The sequence below is a fragment of the Sciurus carolinensis genome, chromosome 3, assembly GCF_902686445.1.
Source record: "Sciurus carolinensis chromosome 3, mSciCar1.2, whole genome shotgun sequence".
NCBI classification, from domain to species: domain Eukaryota; kingdom Metazoa; phylum Chordata; class Mammalia; order Rodentia; family Sciuridae; genus Sciurus; species Sciurus carolinensis.
The window spans coordinates 5311986-5333210 of NC_062215.1; the positions used below are offsets into that span (position 1 = coordinate 5311986).

General features: G+C 52.8%; 2 protein-coding genes across 6 annotated transcripts; both read left to right on the plus strand.

Annotated features, from left to right (window-relative positions):
• The first annotated feature begins 1458 nt into the window (after positions 1 to 1458).
• Positions 1459 to 6363, plus strand: Mrpl38 (mitochondrial ribosomal protein L38). Its single transcript, XM_047544014.1, has 9 exons — positions 1459 to 1612; positions 1698 to 1877; positions 3202 to 3336; positions 3415 to 3623; positions 4088 to 4160; positions 4289 to 4334; positions 5334 to 5492; positions 5785 to 5921; positions 6029 to 6363. The coding sequence occupies exons 1-9, from the start codon at positions 1546 to 1548 to the stop codon at positions 6163 to 6165; spliced, it is 1143 nt and encodes a 380-aa protein (XP_047399970.1). The 5' UTR covers positions 1459 to 1545; the 3' UTR covers positions 6166 to 6363.
• Positions 6364 to 7244: 881 nt separating this feature from the next.
• On the plus strand, positions 7245 to 13571 carry Trim65 (tripartite motif containing 65). Of its 5 annotated transcripts, XM_047544008.1 has the most exons (6): positions 7247 to 8093; positions 10924 to 11019; positions 11261 to 11494; positions 11579 to 11756; positions 11885 to 11953; positions 12391 to 13571. In XM_047544008.1, the coding sequence occupies exons 1-6, from the start codon at positions 7674 to 7676 to the stop codon at positions 12963 to 12965; spliced, it is 1572 nt and encodes a 523-aa protein (XP_047399964.1). In that variant the 5' UTR covers positions 7247 to 7673; the 3' UTR covers positions 12966 to 13571. The 5 variants fall into 5 exon arrangements, with proteins under 5 accessions (XP_047399966.1, XP_047399964.1, XP_047399965.1 ...); XM_047544010.1 differs by lacking the exon at positions 11885 to 11953 and having other exon boundaries at positions 7245 to 8093; XM_047544009.1 differs by lacking the exon at positions 10924 to 11019 and having other exon boundaries at positions 7247 to 8119; positions 11218 to 11494.
• The last annotated feature ends 7654 nt before the right edge of the window (positions 13572 to 21225 follow it).

Consider the following 21225-nt stretch of genomic DNA (forward strand, 5'->3'; position numbering starts at 1 on the left):
TTCAAAAACCGTAACAATTCCTGCTGGGTACAGTGGCACACACCTGGAATCTCAGCTACTTGGGAGGCTGAGGCAGGAGGATCACAAGTTTGAAGCCAGCCTGGGCAATTTAGCAAGACCCTGTCTCCTAGTTTTGAAAAGGGCTGGGGTGTAGCCCAGTGGTAGAATGTCCCTGGGTTCGATCCCCAGCACCAGAGGGAAAAAACTAACATTTCCTTCAGGGTCATAATCCAAATGCTTAGCTCCTGTTAGAGGAATACTGGTGGAGCCATTGCTTCAAGTTCCAAGAGTTGTCATACATATTATTTGCCTCAAGTTGACATGTGGCAATCCATGCTAGTACTCTCAAATAATTGAAGTCTAAGCAAGTTGCATTCTTAAGGTCTTCCAGGCGGAGAGAATAAGAAAGGAAGTGTACAAGCCCCAAGCCTCTGTGCTGCTGGAGGCCTGTAGGCCTGGGGTGGCTTTACAGTCACACAGAAGAGGATTCAGAAATGAAAGGGTGAAACAGCAAAGGAGGCCAAAAAGATCATGCACAATCCAGTTGTGCTGACACTGTTCAGTTCCACTGTTTTATCGGTGGGAACCTCACAGTAAGCAGCCACTCCTCCATGGCAGGTCTGGGTGTTACTGGCCTGTGAATGGCCCTCACCACTTAGCAGACAGCAGGTGCACGCTGTTAGAAGTAGAAGTGATGGTGAGAGGTTTAGGTGTTTGCTGTTTATGAACAGGTATGGCCACTTCCTGCTGGATGGAGAGAACCCTCAGTCCATTTCAGTGTGAGTGTGAGGGTCAAGCTTCTGCTAGTGTCAAAGCAACTGACCCTGCCACCAGCCCCCGTTTGGGATGTCGGGGCAGACTTTCCAGAGGGACCTTTCTTCTGGTGCTGCAAGGCAGTCAGGCCACAGGGAAAAGTGAGAAGGTAAAAGACCAAAGAGATAACGTGTGGAAAGGTTTTCTGGCCTGGAGAGCAAACTGTGGAGGAACAGAGGGTGTGCTGTGCTGGAAGCTTGTGTTCCAGGGCAGAGGGACTGCGGGGGGACGGAAGAGGGTCTAGATCACCCCGGCTACCAAGTTTTACCTTGTTAGACTGGATCCGCAGAGCAATGCTGAGCCCTGGCAGAGATGATCCCGTGTGTGTGTGAACAAGTCCCTTATGCTGCTGCGTGGATAACTGTAAATTGGAGATCTAGTGCTAGCACGTACTCCAACTTCTATACGTTAATTCATTCCCTCCTCCTAACAGCTCTATAAGGGTCGCACTATTATACCTGGTTCTTGGCAAAGTGACGGAACTACAAGGGCGATGGGAAGGCCTTTATCTGAAACTTCACCTCGAGCGCTCTGCAGAAGCCATGAGCGCAGCCTCCGCACTCGCGCCTGCGCCCCTGAGCGCTCCAGGAGGCGGTTCAAGGCCGGGATGCGTCGCCCCCTGGTGGCCGCTCGTACTCCAGCCAGGCCGGCCCCGGCGGGGGAGGAGTCGGCGCCGGGCGGGGCGCTCGGGCGCTGGGCGGGCTCCGGCGTCCCGCGGCGGCCTGTGCGAAGATGGCGGCGCCCTGGTGGCGAGCAGCGCTGTGCGGGAGGCGGGCGTGGCGGGGCTTCGGCTCCTCGGGTGAGGGCCCTGGGGCGGGGAGCTCTTGGCGGCCTGGGGCTCGGCCGGGCCGGAGCCCGCGTGACGCCCCGCTCTCCGCCCGCAGCCGCCCTGAGCCGCCGGACGCCCCCGCTGGGGCCGATGCCCAACGCGGACATCGACGTGAGCAACCTGGAGCAGCTGGAGAAGTACCGGAGCTTCGACCGCTACCGGCGCCGGGCGGAGCAGGAGGCGCGGGCCCCGCACTGGTGGCGGACCTACTGGGAGCACTTCGGGGACAAGACAGGTGCGGACCTCGGACCCCCGCGGAGGAGGCGGCCAGCGAGCCCCCGGCACCGGGCGTGCCTGCGCTCTGCGCTGCGGCGCGTTCAGCGCCCTACCGGGCAAATCCCCTCCGCCACGTTAGAGTTCCAGCTTCTAAAATAGCCACTCCTGAAAGCCTTTCCTGACCGTTCCGGTTGGGATTCCTCTGCTCCTAAAATACTCCACGTAGCCCTGGCCACTGGGTCTCTCGGCAGCTCCCTGCAGATCGTGCCTGACTTGCCCACCATTGAATCCTTGCATCCGCGCAGTTCCTAGCACAAGGTGTGCGGTGCTTTGCTAAATTAAAGCCCTGGGACAGGAGACTTGGGGACCCAACCTGAACTCTTACTGAGCACCACCTTTTTGAAAGCATTTATAGAGGCAATTTTTATGGTGCTTAAAGGCATACGTATGCACTCTGAATAGGCTAATTTAAACCACAGCTCAAGCTTTTCTGGGTGAAGTTCCTGAGCTCAAGTTTTCTCGCCTTGTAAAATGAAATAATTGTGGGTTTGTCACCAAATCGCTGTGAGGATTATAGGATACAGAAATTTTTTACTAATACCATTCCTGATGAGGGCTTGATACATGGTTGTGTCTAATATAAATAGACAAAGATATAGGACTGAAAGTCTCCAGCTCTTTACTACTTATACTGTGTTCTGGGACCAGAACCACAACAGCAAAGTCCGAGCTGGTGTGGTGGTGCAGGCCTGTAATACCAGCTACTTGGAACGCCAGGGGCAGGAAGATGGCAAGTTGGGGACCAGCCCCCACAATTTAAAAAAAAAATTTTTTAAAGGCTCAGAATATACTAGGCTACTTAGGTTCAATACACAGTCCCACTCCCCTACCCCAGAAAAAGAAAGAAATGCAGGGTCCTGAATCAAAATCTGAATTTTAACAAAATTCCAAGGTTATTCAGTTTATCTGTCCATTAAAGGTGAGAAGTGCTTCTTTGATCCTTCAGGCTTCAGCTGTTCATCCCTCCAAGGACCAGGTGCATGTCCATGGCCAGTTGTGAATCCTGACTAATTAGGATGTTCATCTGCTTCAATTTCCCGTGACCCAGATGATTCAGTGTGACCTGGTCTAGATATCAGAAAACACAACCGCATCTTATATCTTATATATTTATCTGGCCCTGTTCAGATCCGGGAAGCACACTGCACAATGCGTTTTAATTTTGTGAGTCAAAGGGAAAGACAGCCGCAGAGGCTGGAACTGCAGAGCAGGAAGACTAGGTAGGGACAGCAGCTCAGCCAAGAGATGTAATCCTGCTTCCTCCAACGCATCCTCCCCCACAGATCCCAAAGACAAAATTGACATTGGGCTGCCTCCACCCACAGTCTGCCGGACCCAACAGTTACAGGAACGGAAGCGGGTCCTACGGGAGCTTCGGACCAGTGTGGAAGAGGAGCGGGCTGCTCGCCTCCGCACAGGTGAGCCCTCACTGAGGAGGGTCCCCAGGTGGGTCCCTGTCCCCACCTTGCATCCTGATTGGCCTCACTCCTTCCCAGCCAGCATCCCCCTGGAGGCTGTGCGAGCCGAGTGGGAGAGGACCTGCGGCCCCTATCACAAGCAGCGCCTGGCTGAGTATTACGGCCTCTACCGAGACCTGTTCCACGGTGCCACTTTCGTGCCCTGGGTTCCCCTGCACGTGGCCTATGCTGTGGGTGAGGAGGACCTGATGCCTGTGTACCACGGCAATGAAGTGACTCCAACTGAGGTACCATGCAGTGTGCCCTTCTCCCTGCCCTGCAGGCACACACGACAGGTCCCATCGCACGTTCACACCCCCTGGGTGGGGTTCTGTTGATCTCTGTGTCTTTTTGATTTTCTGGGAAACAACACAAGACAGTGACAAAGACAAAAATACAAAACAGGAAAAAGAAGCTCCATCTTTGCACATTCCTGGGACTGGCCACTGTCTTTGGAGCCTAGGCCCAGACCTCGTCCCTTGGCATGTGGTCCTTTTGCACTTAGGTCTTAGGACAGGCAACTCTGCAGGGCTCCTTCTGTAAGCATCTCTTTGCTTACATGCCTCCGAGCAGCTGTCAAGGGGCCTGATTTAAGCCAAGTGAACGCTGCCTTCTCCAAGACCCCCTTCAAGCTGTAGCCCTCCAGAAAGAAATTGTTTGTACTTGTCTGTCCTTGGTTGGAGTGACAGCTCTCCTGTTCTCTCCCTGCCAGGCTGCCCAGGCCCCAGAGGTGACCTATGAGGCAGATGAGGGTTCAATGTGGACATTGCTGCTCACCAATTTGGGTAGGTTTCTGGGATTTGCTGAGCCTCCTGTCTCCCCTGGGTCAGGGCACTGGGCCAAACCAGATGGAGAGCTCCAGCACCACCTCCTTCCAAGGGAGGACCCTGGTTAGTGGTATGTTTCTGTGCAGATGGACACCTGCTGGAGCCAGATGCCGAGTATGTCCACTGGCTGCTGTGAGTATCTGGTTGGGGGTAGGGCTGGGTCAGGGGATGCAGAGACGCCCTGGGAACCTGGAAAGAACAACCCCTGAATTTTGGTCTTGGCTCCACTATAGGTTAGCCATAGGTTTTATTATTTTCATATAGATATATGTTTTTTAGTTGTAGATGGACACAGTGCTTTTATTTTTATGTGGTACTGAGAATCAAACCCTGTGCCTCACACTAGGCAAGGGCTCTAGCCCTGAGCCCCAGCCCCAGCCTTTAACCATAGGAGGTGAGCCCGCACCTGTGCCTCCTGGGGCATCAGGGCCCTTTGATGAAGTGGTGTCTTGAAGGTGACCACAGAAGGAAGCAGCAGTGGGCCTGGCTGGCTCCCACAGCCTCTTCATCTCAGCCCATCGCCTCACCTGTAAACCTGGGATGTTGACACCGAGTGTCTTACCTCCTTCGAGGGGCACTGTGACAAAGGGGGGAAGAACTGGGCGAGGCCTCTGCCAGCTGCGACATCTCCCAACAGTCGTTGAGTCACTGGGCTGTCCCACCCCAGGCAATCCAGACCGGGCTGCCTCTGTTTTCTTAGTGGCTCTTGGCTCTGAACACCAGGCCAGGGGAAGGTCAGGCAGGTGACCGCAGCTTTGGGACTTCTGGGTAATTAAAGCTGGTAAGTGGGAGGCTGGTTTGTCATTTTTATTCAACTGCAGTTACCAACCTGTGGAGCAGGACCCTCCCCTCTGGGGAGTTGTACCTGGGCAGGTAAAGTTGCCACCCCAGTGCCAGGCCAGGCCAACTCCTGCCTGAGCAGACCCCTGGCTCCCAGGTCCTGGTACATGGGCTGCCTGGCCTTGCTGTCAGTCTCCCTTTGGCTGCTGGGCCCCTCCTGCTCCCTTTACCTGTTGGTATCATGTTGGGGGCTAGAGATTGGCCAGGGTCTGTCCCCACATCAGCCTCGAGAGTCTACATTCTGACCCTAGCTCCTACAAGTGGCAGTTAATTGATACTTCCTCCAACCAGAACCAACATCCCAGGCAACAGAGTGACTGACGGACAGGAGACTTGTCCCTACCTCCCCCCCTTCCCTGCCCGAGGCACTGGCTTCCACCGCTTTACCTTTCTTCTCTTCAAGCAAGACAAGCCAATCGACTTCTCCGAGGACACCCGCCCCTCTCCCTGGTAATTTGTACCCCACACACATATCCCAGGCTCAGAGCAGCTTCCCCAACATGGTGGCTCTTGCTCTGTCCCTTTTTTTTTTTTTTTTTGGTGCTGGGGATTGAACCCAGGGCCTTGTGCTTGTGAGGCAGGCACTCTACCAACTGAGCTGTCTCCCCAGCCCTGTCCTCTCTTGACCTAAACCTTGAGACTGGTAGAAGAGTATAACAGGCCAACCCTAAGAGGCCTGCCAGCTGCCTGGATGGGGAGGGCTCTGGTGCCCCCTCCCACTCTCAGATGTACTCTCTTATAGCTACCAGCTGGCCCAGCGGACCTTCCACACTTTTGATTTCTACAAGAAACACCAGGACGCCATGACTCCCGCTGGCTTGGCCTTCTTTCAGTGCCGCTGGGATGACTCAGTCACCCAAACCTTCCACCAACTTCTGGGTAAGGGGAAGCGGGGTGGGCCTGAGCACATGGACTTTTCCTGTGTCCCCTGGCTGGACATGGCTGCTGGCAGGAGTCCACCCCTGGGCCCTTCACTTCTCTTACAGACATGCGGGAGCCAGTGTTTGAGTTTGTGCGGCCGCCCCCTTACCACCCCAAGCAGAAGCGCTTCCCACACCGTCAGCCCCTGCGCTATCTGGACCGGTATAGGGACAGTCATGAGCCCACCTATGGCATCTACTGAGCAGTCGGAGTGCACCCCCTTTGGAGGGTTCGCTGGACTGGCAGAAAAAGGAAAGCGCTCCTGTGGTCCAAGCTCTGGGGTTCTGGCCCCTGCCTGAGGCAGCCCCTCTACAGGCCTGTCCCATCAGGCCCTAGGCTTGGAATAAAGGAGACTGTCAGGGGGGAGGAAGGGTGTGAATAAAGACGATTTCTGCTCTTGCTGGTCTGGGTCTGTATTCCAGGAGAAGCCAGAGTGCCCCTGCTGGAGCTGTACTGCTTCATGGGTGGGAAGAGGGTTTCTTCCCATCTCAGAAAGTGACCCCTCACTTCCACTTCCAGATGGGGTCAGGTACCTATGATCCAGGGGCTTCTGAAGACATACAGAAGAAAAGGAGGGCCCTGGGCCTTGCTTAGTCCCATAAGCTCTTGACACAAATGTGCCAGCCCTAAGCATCAGTGCCTCTGCGAGGTGGCAGACTCCTGCCCCCATACCTGGGGCGAGAAGCTGCCAGGCAAGGCAACAACTCATTGCAGAGACCCTCCATGCCAAGACCCTGGAGGGCGCACTGGGGGGCTAGGTGTTTCCCCCTCCTGAAAGGTCATCTTCCAGAAGGTCAAGGGGGGATCTAGCTCCTTTTCCAGAAAGATGCTGGTGTGTATCACTGCAGAGGATGTGGTGCCGAATCTGAGGTATGATCAGGCTTGCTTGGTGAGGAGTTACCCCTCCTGACTCACCTGGCCAGAGAGTTGCCCAGGGAGGCCATGGGCAAGTGCTCAAGCCCCTTCTCCGCTCAGCCACAGGCAAAATGTTTGGATTACCCAATAAAAATTGGAGTTCCAGATCCCCAGCACCCAAAAAAAAAAAAAAAAAAAAAAAAATTGGAGTTCCAGAACAGCTTGAAGTTCCAAGCCAGGAACTCGCCCTAACAGGGAGCTCGACAGCTAGAGGGTGATTTTGTGTCCTTTCAGGGGGCCCTTGAAAAAAAAACGTTTATTGGCTTCTTGGTGATCAGAAATTTCCATCTAGCTGTTTATTTTAAAAGAACCAAAATTACTCAACCCAGAGGAGGGAGACGCCCCAATCTAGCAAGTGCCTGGAAACAGCTCCAGGAAAAAGTGCAACAGCACCTCTGCTCAGGAGGGAGCATTTATTGAGCTCCAGCTGTGCCCTGGGGTTCTTACTCAGGTCTCCTACATTTAACCGCCCAAGTTCCTTGATGGCCCTTGGCCGGGAGAGCCTCCAGCCCTGGCGGGGTTCTAGATCTCTGGAGGCTGGGCCTAGGGAAGCAGGATGGAGGTACCAGAGCCCAGCTCCGACCACCAGGGTGGCATGGGCCCCCGCAGACCGTCGGTCGGAGAAGGACCACGCAAGTGTAGACCCGCGGCGCCCAGCACCTACCCTAGTGGGTACGTTGCCTTCTTAGGCGGGGTGCTGGCTCCTCCCGCGGCAGCCACGCCCGCAGTAGCCAGTCTTGGTCCCTTTAAGAGGCGCCGACCTGCCTGCCTTCCTGCCTGCCTGCTGCCTCCGCCATGGCCGCGCTGCAGCTGGAGGACAAGCTGACCTGCGCCATCTGCCTGGGGCTCTACCAGGACCCGGCGACTCTGCCCTGCGGCCACAACTTCTGTAAGGCCTGCATCCAGAACTGTTGGCGCAGCTGTCAGAAAGAGTGCCCCGAGTGCCGCCAGCCCTTCCCGGATGGCGCCGAGCCGTGCCGCAACGTGGCGCTCAGCGACCTGCTGGAGATGCTGCGCCCCGGCCCCGGCGCTGGCGCGGGCCCCGGCGCGGGCCCTGGCGCGGACCCCGGCGCTCGCGCGCGCTGCCCTCACCACGGACGTCCCCTCGAGCTCTTCTGCCGCACCGAGGGCCGCTGCGTGTGCAGCGTCTGCACGGTGCAGGACTGTGGCCTCCACGAGCGGGCGCTGCTGGAAGCCGAGCGCCGCGAGCGCGAGGTGACGCCGCCGGGTCGACCGGGCGGGTGAGGCCAGGCCGCGCAACCTTGCAGACGCGCGGCGCGGCGCTCGCGGGCGGGGGCGGGCGGCTGCAGCAGGAGGCTGGAGGCGCCCAGAACCCGGACTTAGTTATGGGGTCACCGGCCCCCGCCAGGGCCCACCGGGTCTCCGGAGCTGCTCAGTACAGTCCTCCGGTTGAATGCAAAGCCAGCGGGTTTGGAGCGGGCCCCGACTCCGTTCCAGACCCTGGTGGAATGTCGTGTGCAGCGGTAAATGCGCAGAACCCCTGCAGTATGAGGGGAGAGGGAACATACTGATAAATAAATCATCTGTGGTCTCTGCCCTGGAGAGACTTAGGATCCACTTAAGGGGTCACTGAATACATTGTCAGGCACCAGGGCGCATGCCTGTAATTCCAGCAACTAGGAAGACTCATGCAGGAGGATTACAAGTTCAGCAACTTTGTGAGACCCTCAGAAATTTAATGAGACCCTGTCTCAGAAATAAAAAGGACAGGGGATGTCACTCAGTGGTAAAGTGCCTCTGGGTTCAATTCCTCCATACCAAAAACAACAACCACCACCAGCAACACCCTGAACATAGTATTGTAACTTGCAGAAAGGAGAGCAGGTGTCCGTGCAATAGCCAACAGGGCAACCCTGCTTGGGGCCAGAAGGAGGGAGGGGAAGTGGCTTTTAGGTAACTGTGAAGGCTGAGGGGGAAGTCCCGGTGACCAGGCAGCCTGGGCCACACTCAGTGGGTGGGAAGGAACAGGCACTTCTCCTGGAGGTCTTCCAAATCAGCAGGGGCCACACCATGAGCAGCAGTGGGGCCTGGTGAGGAGCTGACTGTCTCTAGAGACCCAGGGGTGGAGAACCCTCGAAGGCTAGGAACAGGGCATCAGTGAAATCCCAACTTTATGAAGACAGATCCCTGTTGGGATATGGGGGGGGCAGGAGATGAGACCCAAGTAGGTAGGTCCACAGCAGGAACTTGGGGACGAGGAGAAGCTGGAGTCAGGGGAAGAAAAACTATGTGAGAGAGTCAGTGCCTTGGGGAGGTGGGAAGCAGGGGACTGGACATGAGCAGCTAGGGACTCTGGGCTTCTGTATTGAACAAGTGCTGGGGCTCATGTGTGCTGAGAAGTATGAGTGGAGAGCAGAGTTTGGGATTGGGGACACCAGTGGGACAAGCCAGGAGAGGGATCATAGGCATCTGTTAAGATCTCAGAGGAGAGCTGAGCAGGAAGGAGAAAGATGGTCCTTCAAAGGAGTGAGGTCTTCTGAGCCCAGGACAGAGGAAGCCCTGCCTGCAGTCAAATCAAGCAGGAGCTACTGGGAGAGTGCGTGGCACGATGGCTGGAAGACAGGTTACAGGAAGGAGAATGTGATCCAGGGTGCGCCATGCTGCTAGGAGGTGAGAGGACAAAAATGGCCTTCGGATTGGCACCATTATGGCTGGTGCCCTTGTTGGAATGAATTCTCGGGGGATGGGAGGGAGAGGGTGCTCTAAGGAGTGGCAGGATGCTGGTGCATGGTGGCCAGGAGGCCCATCAGATGGGGAGGAAGAGGGTTGCATAGCTGGGGTCTGGGAAGACGGGGACAGATGAGCCGGAACATGTAAGGGTCAGGAGGTGATGGTCAGAAAATGAATGCCTGAAACAGAGATTTGGGAGCTGGTGCTAGGAGGTCACAGGAGTGAGTGGCTGAGATGGAATGAAGGAAAGGGCTTCAGGACATTGGAGGGCTATCCCTGTGGCTGCTGAAGACACCGAGAATGAGGATGAGATGTTCCTCGTGGCTCATGGCAGGTGCAGGAGACTGAGCCAGGCCCAGAGTCTGCAGCAGAGACCATGAGACCACAGCAACAGGAGCAGGGCCAGGGAAGGAGTTTCTGCCAAATGGCACATGGTCCAGAGGAACGGTTTTGCTGGAGAGGGGAGGTAACATAGGCAACTAGAGAGAATACTCCAAGGGGTAAGGGGACAGAGGCCCATCCCTCAGGGAGGGTTGAGTGAGCCAGGAGGGGCTGTCCCCCAGCTTTCTACATTTCTCAGTGGGCTGTAGTGCTGGAGGCAGAGGGTCTGGGCAAGTTTTAGACTCAGGAAGATCTGAGAACTGACCAAATTATCAGCCTCACTCAGCCCATTTCCTCATCTGAGTGGATACTAGTCTCCACCTCAGCGTGGTACTGGGAGGAGCAGAATGGAGTAGTAAGTCTTGACCAGGTGCAAGGAACCAAGTCCTAGCAGTGGCCAGGGAACAGGACTTCCAGCATCAGCATGGTCTTTCCTGTTCCCATGAGAACATGTTTCAATTCTCAAGGGAATCAACACACAACCAAAGAGAGGTCCCCCTGCCACATGGGCCCGTACGCACTGGAGTGCCCACTTGTCAGATAGCTCTGGTACTTTGTCAAATGCCTTTTCCCTACAAGTTCTCCTACACCAGCATTATTGCTCCCATTTGTTGCTTGGGGGTGGAGAACAGGCTATTGCCCACCTGGGGGTAGGGGATCTGCCCCAGGTTGTTCAGGTTTCAAGAGGCATAAATGGATCAGGAACTGGAAGTTGGATCTTCAACCCAAGGTTTCTAGGCTGCCCATGCACCATCTGCAGCAGTGGAAGCAGAGGCTTTGTCAAGGCCTGGGACTTGACCTAGCTCTCCCAGGCTTATGCTGAGGCTGGTGCTGTGTGCTAACCCTCTGGTCACCGTAGACTTGGGTGGCACATGGAGGGTGCCCAGCTTCTGCTGGTGTTGGTGGTGATCTAAGGGAGATTTCACAGTCAATTTTGGCCCTCTCTTGTTTGTCGCCTGGGTGGGCACCACAGGCCCAGCTGAGAGCCAAACTGGAGATCACCCAACAGCAGGCCACTCAGGCCAAGGCCCAGCTCCAGGAGCTGCAGCAGCAAAGCAGCCAGATCCAGGTATGGGCCTGTCAATGTTCACCCCACCATATCCTCACACTGTCCTGTGGGGACAGGACATCAGAGGGTCCCTGGATATGTGAACTATCTTGAACACACCTCCTGGCAGCAGGGAGTAGGGACTGGGCAGGATGCTGGGCCCCCAGGGGAAGGGGTTCCCCACATCCTCGCCCTGAGCCCAGGTCTGCCTTGGTGCAGTGCAAGGCCTGGCCACCCTGATGCTCCTCCTGTGCCCACACAGAGCGCGGCCTGCACTCTGGCCTCAGTGGTCTCTGGCAAGTTCAGCTGCCTGCTGCAGGCCCTGGAAATGCGGAGGGCCTCGGCGCTGAAGGGCATCGAGACCTCCAAGACACAGGCGCTGACACAGGCCAGGGAAGAGGAGCAGCGGCTGCACAACCACCTGGAGGCCCTGGCTCAATATGGCCACAGGGTCCAGGGTCTCCTGGAGCAAGTGGATGACCAGACCTTCCTGCAGGTACCAGGCCCAAGGGTGGTGGACCAGGGCCAGGCTTCCCTGCCCTTGTGCCTGGGCTCACTGTGGTTTTCCCTGGGCTTTCAGGAGTCACAGCTGCTCTTTGAGCCCCCAGAGCCCCTTGGGCCACTGACCCCTCCACAGTGGGACGAAGACCAGCAGCTGGGTGACCTAAAGGAGTTGCTGAGCCTGCTATGTGGTCTTCTCCTGGAAGAGGGGAACCCCCCCAGGGTGCCAGCCAAGGCTGCTAACTCGGGCCCCATGGGTAAGGCTGACCCCAGACCTCTCCCTACCTTTCTGGGCCCAGATATTCTCCCACTAAGAGGCAGAAAGGGCAGGGCTCAGCCTTTCTGGCCTCCACATCCACTCCCCTAACACTGCTTTGTCCCCTAGAGGTCCCAGGTCCCCTGGCACTGGTCTCAAGCACACCGATGTGTCCACTGAGGAGGAAACTCTGGCAGAGTAAGGAGGCCCAAGGCCTGTCTGTGTGTACCTGTGTGTGCATGTCTGTCTGAGCATGTCAGGAGGCACCTGCTGTGGCTGTCCTGTCCAGGTCATCTGTCCCATGGTCCTTCCCATGCACACCTCGTCCACATCTGCCCTGCAGCAGGTGCAACCGGCATAGTGTTAAAGGAGAGATTCTGATCACGTAGACCTGCAGCCCTCATGATTCATCTCTCACTCCTTACCAAGTTAGCTTACCCCAGCCTCAGTTTTCTCGCCTGTGAAGTGGAGCTCCTAGACGACTCCACCCCAGAAGGGCAGTAAGGATCAAATGCTGGATGACACCCAGTGCTCAGCCTGCAGTACGCCTGGCAGATATTTGGTGGTTTCTCTCCCCCCCCGCCCCAGGGAAAGGATGGCACCTTTGCCCATTTGTGTCCATCTCTCCCCAACAGATTATCGCAATCTCACCTTTGACCCAGATAGTGCCAACCGCCACTTGCGCCTGTCCCACCAGAACCAGCAGGTGAAGCACCATCGCCAGCCCCGGGGGCCAGCGAGGCCAGGCAGCTTTGAGCTCTGGCAGGTGCAGTGTTCCCAGAGCTTCCAGGCTGGACGGCACTACTGGGAGGTGCGTGCTTCTGGCCACTCAGTGACCCTGGGTGTCGCCTACCCAGAACTGACGCGACACAAGCAGGGAACCCACACAGACAATATCGGCCGTGGGCCCTCCTCCTGGGGCCTCTGTGTGCAGGAGGACAGCATCCAGGCCTGGCACGAGGGAGCGGCCCAGCGCCTCCCCAGCTTGTCTGGGCGGCTCGTGGGCATGGATTTGGACCTGACCTCAGGCTGCCTCACCTTCTACAGCCTGGAGCCGCAGACCAAGCTCCTGCACACCTTCCATGCCCTCTTCAGTCGGCCCCTTTGTCCGGTTTTCTGGCTCCTAGAGGGCAGGACCCTCACCCTGTGCCATCAGCCTGGAGCCAAGCTCCCTCCAGGATCCCAGGGAGAGACCTCAGGTTTCAACTGAGGAAGGCACAGGATGGAACTCTTGGCTAGGGACAGGTGCCACTGTGCCTTGTATGCCCAAGTGCAGCCCAGCCTCTGACCTGGGGACCTGAGGCCAGAGTTCTAGAAGGACTGGACATTGGCCTCAATGAACTCAGAGGCAGGCAATGGGGAGCCCAAACTGAGTTTACTTTTCTAGCTGCTTTGAAGGGAACAGGGACCAGAAGGGGATAAAATAGGAGCCCTTAGTCCTGAGCAGAACCTAGTTCTTAGCATTACCTGGGCCTCACAGACTAGAGCAGTGCCCATGGTACTCCTGGCCTTCCAGAGGAGCACAGGTGACCAAATAAGATCTATCAGCCCTAGTTTACCTTCCAGGAGACCATGCAGACAAAAAAGCAGTCCCCACGAAGGCAGGTGAACCACAAATGACTCCAAGAAACAGTCTAATGACTATCAAATTTATTTACCCATTATTGAACATTTAAATCGTTTTATTTATGGCTATAAAAATGTTACTGTGATGAATACTTTTAGCAGGAAGTTTTGGCCATATTTAGAGTTAGGTTAAATTCCTAAAGTAGAATTGTTTGTCATAAGACAACATTTTTTTTTTTTTTTTTTTTTTTTTTTTGGTTCCAGGGATCAAACCCAGGGACACTTTAACCACTGAGCCACATCCCCCACCTTTTTATTTTGAGGGTCTCACAGAGTTGCTTAGGGACTCACTAAGTTGCTGAGGCTGGCTTTGAACATGTGATCCTCCTGCCTCAGCCTCCTGAACTGCTGGGATTACAGATGTGCACCACTGCATCTGACTCAGACAATGAGCATTTGGATATTTTTTACAGGCAGATCTGCGGCACTCAACCATGTGACTGCCCATCCACCACTGCCCAGCCAGGTAACTTAGGCAAATTGGCACAGCAAGACCTCTACCTCCCATTAACCCGCCCTGTGGGTTACAGGAATCAGATGTAGTGAAGTGTGTAGGTACTGGCAGGCGTGAGCTCCTTTTGTTTCAGTTTGGTTTTTGCTATTCCAGAACATGTTTCCATGAAGATCCTTGTATGTTTGTGCTCATTCCAAAGAGGGGTTGCTGGACCATTTGGCAGGAGTTTTTGTTTGTTTTGGGGGGTGTTTTTTGTTTTGCTGTGCTGGGGTGGATGGAACCCCAGGCCTTGTGCATGCTAGGCGAATGCTCTACCACTGAGCCACATACTCAGCCCAAAGTCATTTTTTTACTTGAAATGTTCTACTTCATAGTCTGGGTGGTGTATACAAGGATGTCTGCATTTGTAAATTTTTAAACCCATAGCTGTGTTTTAAGTACTCATAAATAAACATTTCACAATAAATGTTTTGGGGTTTTTTTTGGAGGGTGCATACTGGGGCTTAAACCCTGGAACACTTTTCCACTGAGAGCCACGTCCCCAATTCTTTGATTTTTTTTTAAATTTTGAGGTAGGTTTTTGTTAAGTTGCTAAGGCTGGCCTTGAACTTGCAATCCTCCTGCTTCAGCTTCCTGAGTTGCTGAGATTACAGGTGTGTGCCTGGCACAATAAAGTGTTTGGGTTTTTTGTTTTGTTTTGTTTCGTATCAAGGATTGAACCCAGGGGCACTTAACCACTGAGCCATGGGTCACCTTTCATGTATAAGGTGGACATGAAACAGAATTGAATTTCAAATACACCAATCCCCAAAAAAACGAAGGCCAAATGTTCTCTCTGCTATGCTAACACACAATAAGGGGGTGTTATGGTTTCAATATTAGGTGTCCCCCAAAAACTCATGTGTGAGACAATGCAAGGTTTAGAGGAGAAATAATTGGGATATGAGAGTCTGAACCCAATCAATTAATTAATCTGAATGGGATTAACTGAGTGGTAACTGAAGGCCAGCAGGTGTGGCTGGAGGTGGATCCCTGGGGATGCGCCTTTGAGGTATTTATTTTATATCTGGAGAGTGGAGTCTCTCTCTGTTTTCTGATCATCATGTGAGCTGCTTCCCTCTGCCACACTCTTCCACCATGATGTCCTGCCTCACCTTGAGCCCTGAGGAATAGAGCCTGCTGTCTATGGTTGAGACCTCTGAAATCGTGAGCCCCAACTAAACTTTTTCTCCTCTACAATTGTGCCAGTTGGGTCTTTTAGTCACAGCAGTGAAAAAGCTGACTAAAATAGCAGGGGAGGGAAGAAGAGAAGTTCAGTGGATTAGACAAAGGGGAAGGAAGGGAAGGGAGGGGGATGGGAATGGGGAAGACGGTGGAAGGAACCAGACATCACTTTCCTATGTTCACATATGATTATACTCCACATCATGTACAACCACAAGAATGGGAAGTTATACTCTGTATGTCATGTATAACCAGAAAGAACAACGACGACAAAAAGAAATGAATTCTATATTCACACTTGGGCCCTCTTCCCAAAATATCTCATATGCATGAAAATATTCTAAAATCTGAAACACTTTATTTGCAACACTTTCAAATAAGAGATACTCGACTGTGTTTGGCAAAAAGAGAAAAGAAAAGATCTTCCTTCCATACCGTAACCATTCCCGGCCTCTGCCAACACTGCCAACTCCACTCTTGCCCTGCTTCTCACCTCGTGACTGCGGATGAAGTTCAGTGGTGACATGCTTGCCTAGCATGCATGGGGCCTTGGTTGGATCCCCAGCACTGGAAAAAAAATTGCATTAAGAAAACCAAGTTCAGTGATTACCACTCGCAGGTAATTTCAGCTACTCAGGGAAGCTGAAGAAGAAGGATCTCAAGTTCAAGGCTTGCCTCAGCAACTTGGTGAGACTCCATCTCAAAATGAAATATTTTTTTTTAAAGGGGCTGGGGCTGTGGCTCAGTGGTAGAACTCCCCTGGATTCATCCCCAGTCTAGAGAGGGGGAAAGAGCATAAAAGAAAACAAGTGCTGTTAGGGGCACAGTCTGGATCCCCTTCAAAGGAGGTGCAGTAAAACTAGGAATAGCTTTCTAATTGTTCTCATCGGCTGAATCGTTTCTGGCTTGTTATTGTTCTCTCTGTGGGTTTGTTTATTAAGCAATACTGCAGCCAGACTCTTGTACGCAGTTTAGTTATTCAGGTTGCGCCTTCCCCTTCCTCCTCTGTGCGACCAGCTATGGCAAGATGTGTAACCTGTCAGATTTCCATTTGCCGCCCTTTAAGACAGAGTCCTCGTAAGGATGGTGCCAGAGGCAGGTGTGAACAAGTTCCTGCTGAGCCCAAAGTGTCAGTTACCCTTGCCCCTGATAGTCAACTATTTCAAAAAGATTTCAGACACTGGGCAACAACTTTGAAACTCTGATCATGGAAATGTGCTATTATGAGGCCACCACCGTGCCAGAAGGAGTGGCACAGCCTGTTGTCCCAGATACTCAGGAGGTTTAGGTCAAGGATGGCTTGAGCCCACAAGTTCCAAACCAGCCTCTATCTCAAAAAAAAAATAAAAAATAAAAAGGCATCACCCTGAGGGAGCAGAGCTTCTCAAGCAGAGGGGACTTTGGGCAGCTGGCAGGGGAACAGAGGGCTGGCTGGCTGGGACACATCTCTGCAACCTGAGAGCAGTCCTTCCCCTCTGAACCACATAGGTCTGTGGTCTCAGCAAATCCAAAATCCACGCAGCCAGCTCCGATCAGGGTGGTGCTCATGCCTGGGCCTCCAGACACCCCGCGGTCTTGGCAAACAAGGGACGGCCATGATCAAGAGCTCCTCTTCTAAACCAACAACCAACGTATGGAACTCATTATCAGCCTCCTGCCAAGCTGGGCACACCCAGGCTTCCCCCTTCCACTACAAATTCTGTCCAGAAGATCTTCTCCCAGCACCCTCTCTGCCTGCCTGAGCCATAGCAGCCAGTGATAGCCGGGCTCAAATGCCACTTCCACAACCCCACCCCAGTCTTCGCCATGAATCCCAGCCATGGACTGTACCTCTTTTGGCATGTGTACCCTACCTGAAAGGAGTTTTCATTCATCAGTATGAGTCTGTGCCCCCAGAGTTCACATGTTTGAAATCCTAACGCCCAAGAAGGAGGGACCTTTGCCAGGTGATTAGTTCTTGAGAATGGAGCCCCCAGGAGGTTAGTGTCTCAATCAAAGCAGCCCCAGCTCTTGGGTCCTCTTTCTCAGAAACGTCTTGAGAATGTTTGGGCACACAGCATGTAAGCAACCCGCAACCTGGGAAAGGACCCTCACCAGAACCAGTCCATGCTGAACTCAGACTTCCTGACTCCTCAAATAAACGTCTCCTGATTACAAGCCCCCCACTCTGTACTGTTACAGTAGCCCTAACTAAGGCAGGGTTTGACACACACAGGGCTCCTGTCCGCAGTAGACTGGCTCCCTCCTTATTGCTTCACTTCCACAGACTGTCCCCAACCCAGACCCTCCACAAAGCCTTGGATGACAGCCCAGGGGAGGCGCCCATGAAGGGCTTAAAGGACAAAGCCTTGATGGCTACACGGGGAGGTGGGAGTAAGGAGACAATCCCTGTCTTTCTGTGGGACCAAAGAATAACAGCTTTCTGCATCAGTGGGAGGGAAGTCTGAGAACTTTGGATAAAACAGGGGACCCCAGCTGAGAGAGTTGTTCCTTCAGAGACACTGGGCAATGTCTGGAGACAAATTTGATTGTCATGACTAGCACCTTGTGATTGGAGGCTGGGTATGCTCCTCACCATCCTGCATTGCCCAAGACGGCCCACGACAAAGAATCCTGTGAACACCGAAAAAAAGAATGTGTTGCACACTTAAAATGCTCAGATTGTACAGTTTGTTAATTAATCTTAATAAAACTGTTTTAAAAAGAGCAAAACAAAACTTCAGGCATGTGGGTGCAGCTCAATGGTATAGTGCTTGCCTATCATGCATGAGGCCCTGGGTTCGTCCCCAGCATCGAAATCAAAAAACTGGTGCAGGTTGAAAGGGCCTGCTTGGGAGCCTGCTGGGTGGTGCTCCTGCCTGAGGAACTTCCAGGCTGAGTAGCAATCCTTTTCTCTTCATCTGCACTCTTTTGCTTGAGTTTTCTCTTTGGTTCCTGACTCATTAAATGCCGTCTAAAACTTTCCAGACTGGTCAGGCAATGGCACACACCTGTGAACCCAGCAACTTGGGAGGCTGAGGAAGGAGGATCTCACGTTGAAGACCAGCCTGGATAGTTTAGCAAGAGCCTGTCTTGAGGAAATAAAAAGGGTTGGGGACATAACTCAGTGGTAGAGTACCCCTGGTTCAATCCCCAGTTAAAACAAACAAACAAAAACAAAAGAACTTGCTCTCAGGGATTTAAGATTATCCCACTTCTAAGCCTGGAGAGCCTGAGAAGCAGAGGCAGCCATGCATGCCAGGCAGGAGGGATGGGCAAGGGTTTGCAGTGGTGGCTGCAGTGTGTGCTGAAGCCTGAGGAAGGGCCACGGTCCTAGAGTACAGAAAGAGAAACAGGGACCCTCATCACCCCTTGCACTGCTAGTCTGGGTGGTCTCTATGTTTCTCCTGACTTGTGCACTGTTATGGGTTGAATTGTGTGCTCCCCTCAAAATATTCAGGTGCTAACCCCCACACCCATGACTGTGATTTTATTTGGAAATAGGGTACTGTAAGGAGCAAAATTAAATGTGTGACCTTCTGTATGCTTTGTAACTTGCAAAAAGTAACTTGAGTGCTCTGTGCTGTAATGAAGTAATGATGTGGTGTTGCCCCAAGTTGGAGACATGTGCAACTGACCCCGAGTAAGATAACTGACTTCCCCCGACCAAGACTGGCTGGCAGGGTCTGATAAAAAGGGTTTAAAAGGACTCATGTTGAGCCTAACTCCAGTCCCCATTTTACACCAATGACGCCAGTGCTGTGCCCAGCCTGGAGCAGACTCACTGACTTGCTGGAACATTGGTCGTCTTGACCGTGACCGAGGCGTTGCTATGGAAGTGACTGCGGACCTGCCTTGTCTTCCACGACAGCGGAGCTGCCCGTGTACATCCTGCCTGCTGTGACCTCGCCGCCCCCTTCGCCTTCCAACCATCCTGGCCAATCAGGACTCCGGCCGGAGGGAGCTCCCCAGCGAGATCTCCTGAGCTGTCTTCCTGATTGACCTCTGGGAGTCGCTGCCCTTCAACTCAAGACACGTCACACAGGAGTCTTGAGACCCTTAGGAACGGGTCTCAGTAAGGAGTGAGTCTTGCTTATTCGGGTCTTATAATAATTTAGTGATTAAGTTGTGTGTGATATTGGTGTGACTAAAGTTAGAATAATTATAATAATTGTGTGATCAGCATCAAATAAAAGCCAATTGATTTTGGACCAAATTTACTCTCATTGACTCCTCCTTGCCGCTTGTGACAGGTATCGACAAACAGGTAAGTAAAATGAGGACATATTGGAGCCCAGGGTGGTGGTGTGCGCCTATAATCCCAGTGGCTTGGGAGGCTAAGGTAGGAGGATCCTCAACAATTTAGCAAGGCCCTAAGCAACTTAGGGACATCCTGCCTCTAAATAAAATATTAAAAGGGCTGGGGATGTAGCTCAGAGGTTAAGTGCCCCTGAGTTCAATTCCTTGTACCAAAAAAAGAAAAAGAGAAAAAGGCATACTGGAGTAGGGAGGACTCTAACCTAATAATGGATGTCTTATAAAAAGAGGAAATCTGGGCCCAGGGTTGTAGCTTAGCTCAGTGGGAGAACCTATGCTTGGCATTTGCAAGGCACTGGCTTAAAAGAAAAAAAGAGGAAATTTGTCACAGAGAAGAGGGCATGTGACAATAGAGACCAATATTACAGTGATACACTGACAAGCCAAGGAACACCAAGAATTGCCAGCTCAACAAAAAACTGGAGCCAGGAGTGGGCTCATCTTGGAGTCTCTGGAAGGACATGGCCTGTTGGCACCTTGATTTCAGATTCTGCCTTACTGAATAGTGAGAAAATAACTCTGTGTACATGCGTGTGTGTGTGTGTGTGTGTGTGTGTGTGTGTGAATCTAGACCTCACGTATGAGAGGCAGGTGCTCCACCACTGAGCCCAAGCCTCTGATGTTTTTAAACTATCCAGTTTCTTACAGTAGCTCCCAGAAACTCTGACCCTAGACCTTTCTTGTGGCAGGTTCTGATGTGAACAGACCTCGACCCCTCCTGGGGATGTCGTCTCAGTGGTAGAGCACTTGCCTAGAATGTCGGGGAGTGGGGGGACTCTGCTCCCCCGTCCCAGTATTAGGGATTGAACCTAGGGGCATTCTACCACTGAACTGCAGCTCCAGGCATTTTTCGTTTGAGGCAGGCTCTCACTAAGTTGCCCAGGCTGGTCTTGAATTTGTGATGCTCCTGCCTCAGCCTCCCGAGTAAATGGGATTACACACCTGTGCCATCATGCCCAGCAGCATAGCATCTTTCTAAAGTAGACATTCTGCCAGGCTCGTTGGAGCACACATGTAATCCCAACGACTCAAGAAGCTGAGAAAGGAGGATTGCAAGTTCAAAGCCAGCCTCAGCAATTTTGTGAGACCCTAAGCAACTCAGCAAGACTCTGTCACAAAAAAAGTGGGGGTGGGGGTGGGCTGGGGATGTCATCTCAGTGTTAGAGCACTTGCCTAGAATGTTCAAGGGTCTAAGTTCAATTCCTGGTCCTGTGGGGATGGGGAGGAGTGTCGGTTCATACTAACTTTGATGTTGACCTTGATAACCTGGTTAAAATGGGGTTCAGCAGGTTTCTCCACTGTGAAAATACTCTTTTGCTTCTTTTAGAAGAAAGTCTCTATGCACAGTCACACATAAGGAGTGGGAAATTATGCTCCACCTTGGAGAATCTACAAAAAGTATTTGGAATTCTCCTGAATGAGAAATGAGCCTACTCTTCCCCATTATTCATTTATCCAATTACTTGTTAGCATTAGCATGGACTCATGGATTTGTTTTTCATACTTTGGGTTATAATCCAATGCTACACTCATTTCGTTGACGTTATTTTTTTTTTAACATTATCAAGGTATAACTTACAAGAGGACAAACCATTTTAAGCACATGTCTAGGTAAATCTTAACCAATGCCTCCCCTTGGGGAATTCCCAGTTCCGGCCCTGGCGCACTATAGATGCCTGCAAGAGTCCATGGACCAGGGACTTGGAGGGTGACGTCAACTTCCCATTCCAAGTCTAGAAAAGTCCAAGTTCCCCACTGGGGGTAAATAAAGTCGCTAAGGGGCAAAAACATACAGACATCAGCAGTTACTTTCTCTGCAGTCAGCAGCTCACAAACTTTCCTAAATGGTGCCAAGGAGATCTGGAGTGGA

Coding starts and splice junctions, on each gene's coding strand:
- Trim65 (XM_047544008.1), top strand. CDS start 7,674: ATGGCCGCGCTGCAGCTGGAGGACAAGCTGACCTGCGCCATCTGCCTG. Junction 11,757..11,884: donor TGCTAACTCGGGCCCCATGG/GTAAGGCTGACC, acceptor TTTGTCCCCTAG/AGGTCCCAGGTCCCCTGGCA. Junction 11,954..12,390: donor GAGGAGGAAACTCTGGCAGA/GTAAGGAGGCCC, acceptor TCTCCCCAACAG/ATTATCGCAATCTCACCTTT.
- Mrpl38 (XM_047544014.1), top strand. CDS start 1,546: ATGGCGGCGCCCTGGTGGCGAGCAGCGCTGTGCGGGAGGCGGGCGTGG. Junction 4,335..5,333: donor GAGTATGTCCACTGGCTGCT/GTGAGTATCTGG, acceptor TCCTCCAACCAG/AACCAACATCCCAGGCAACA. Junction 5,922..6,028: donor AACCTTCCACCAACTTCTGG/GTAAGGGGAAGC, acceptor CTTCTCTTACAG/ACATGCGGGAGCCAGTGTTT.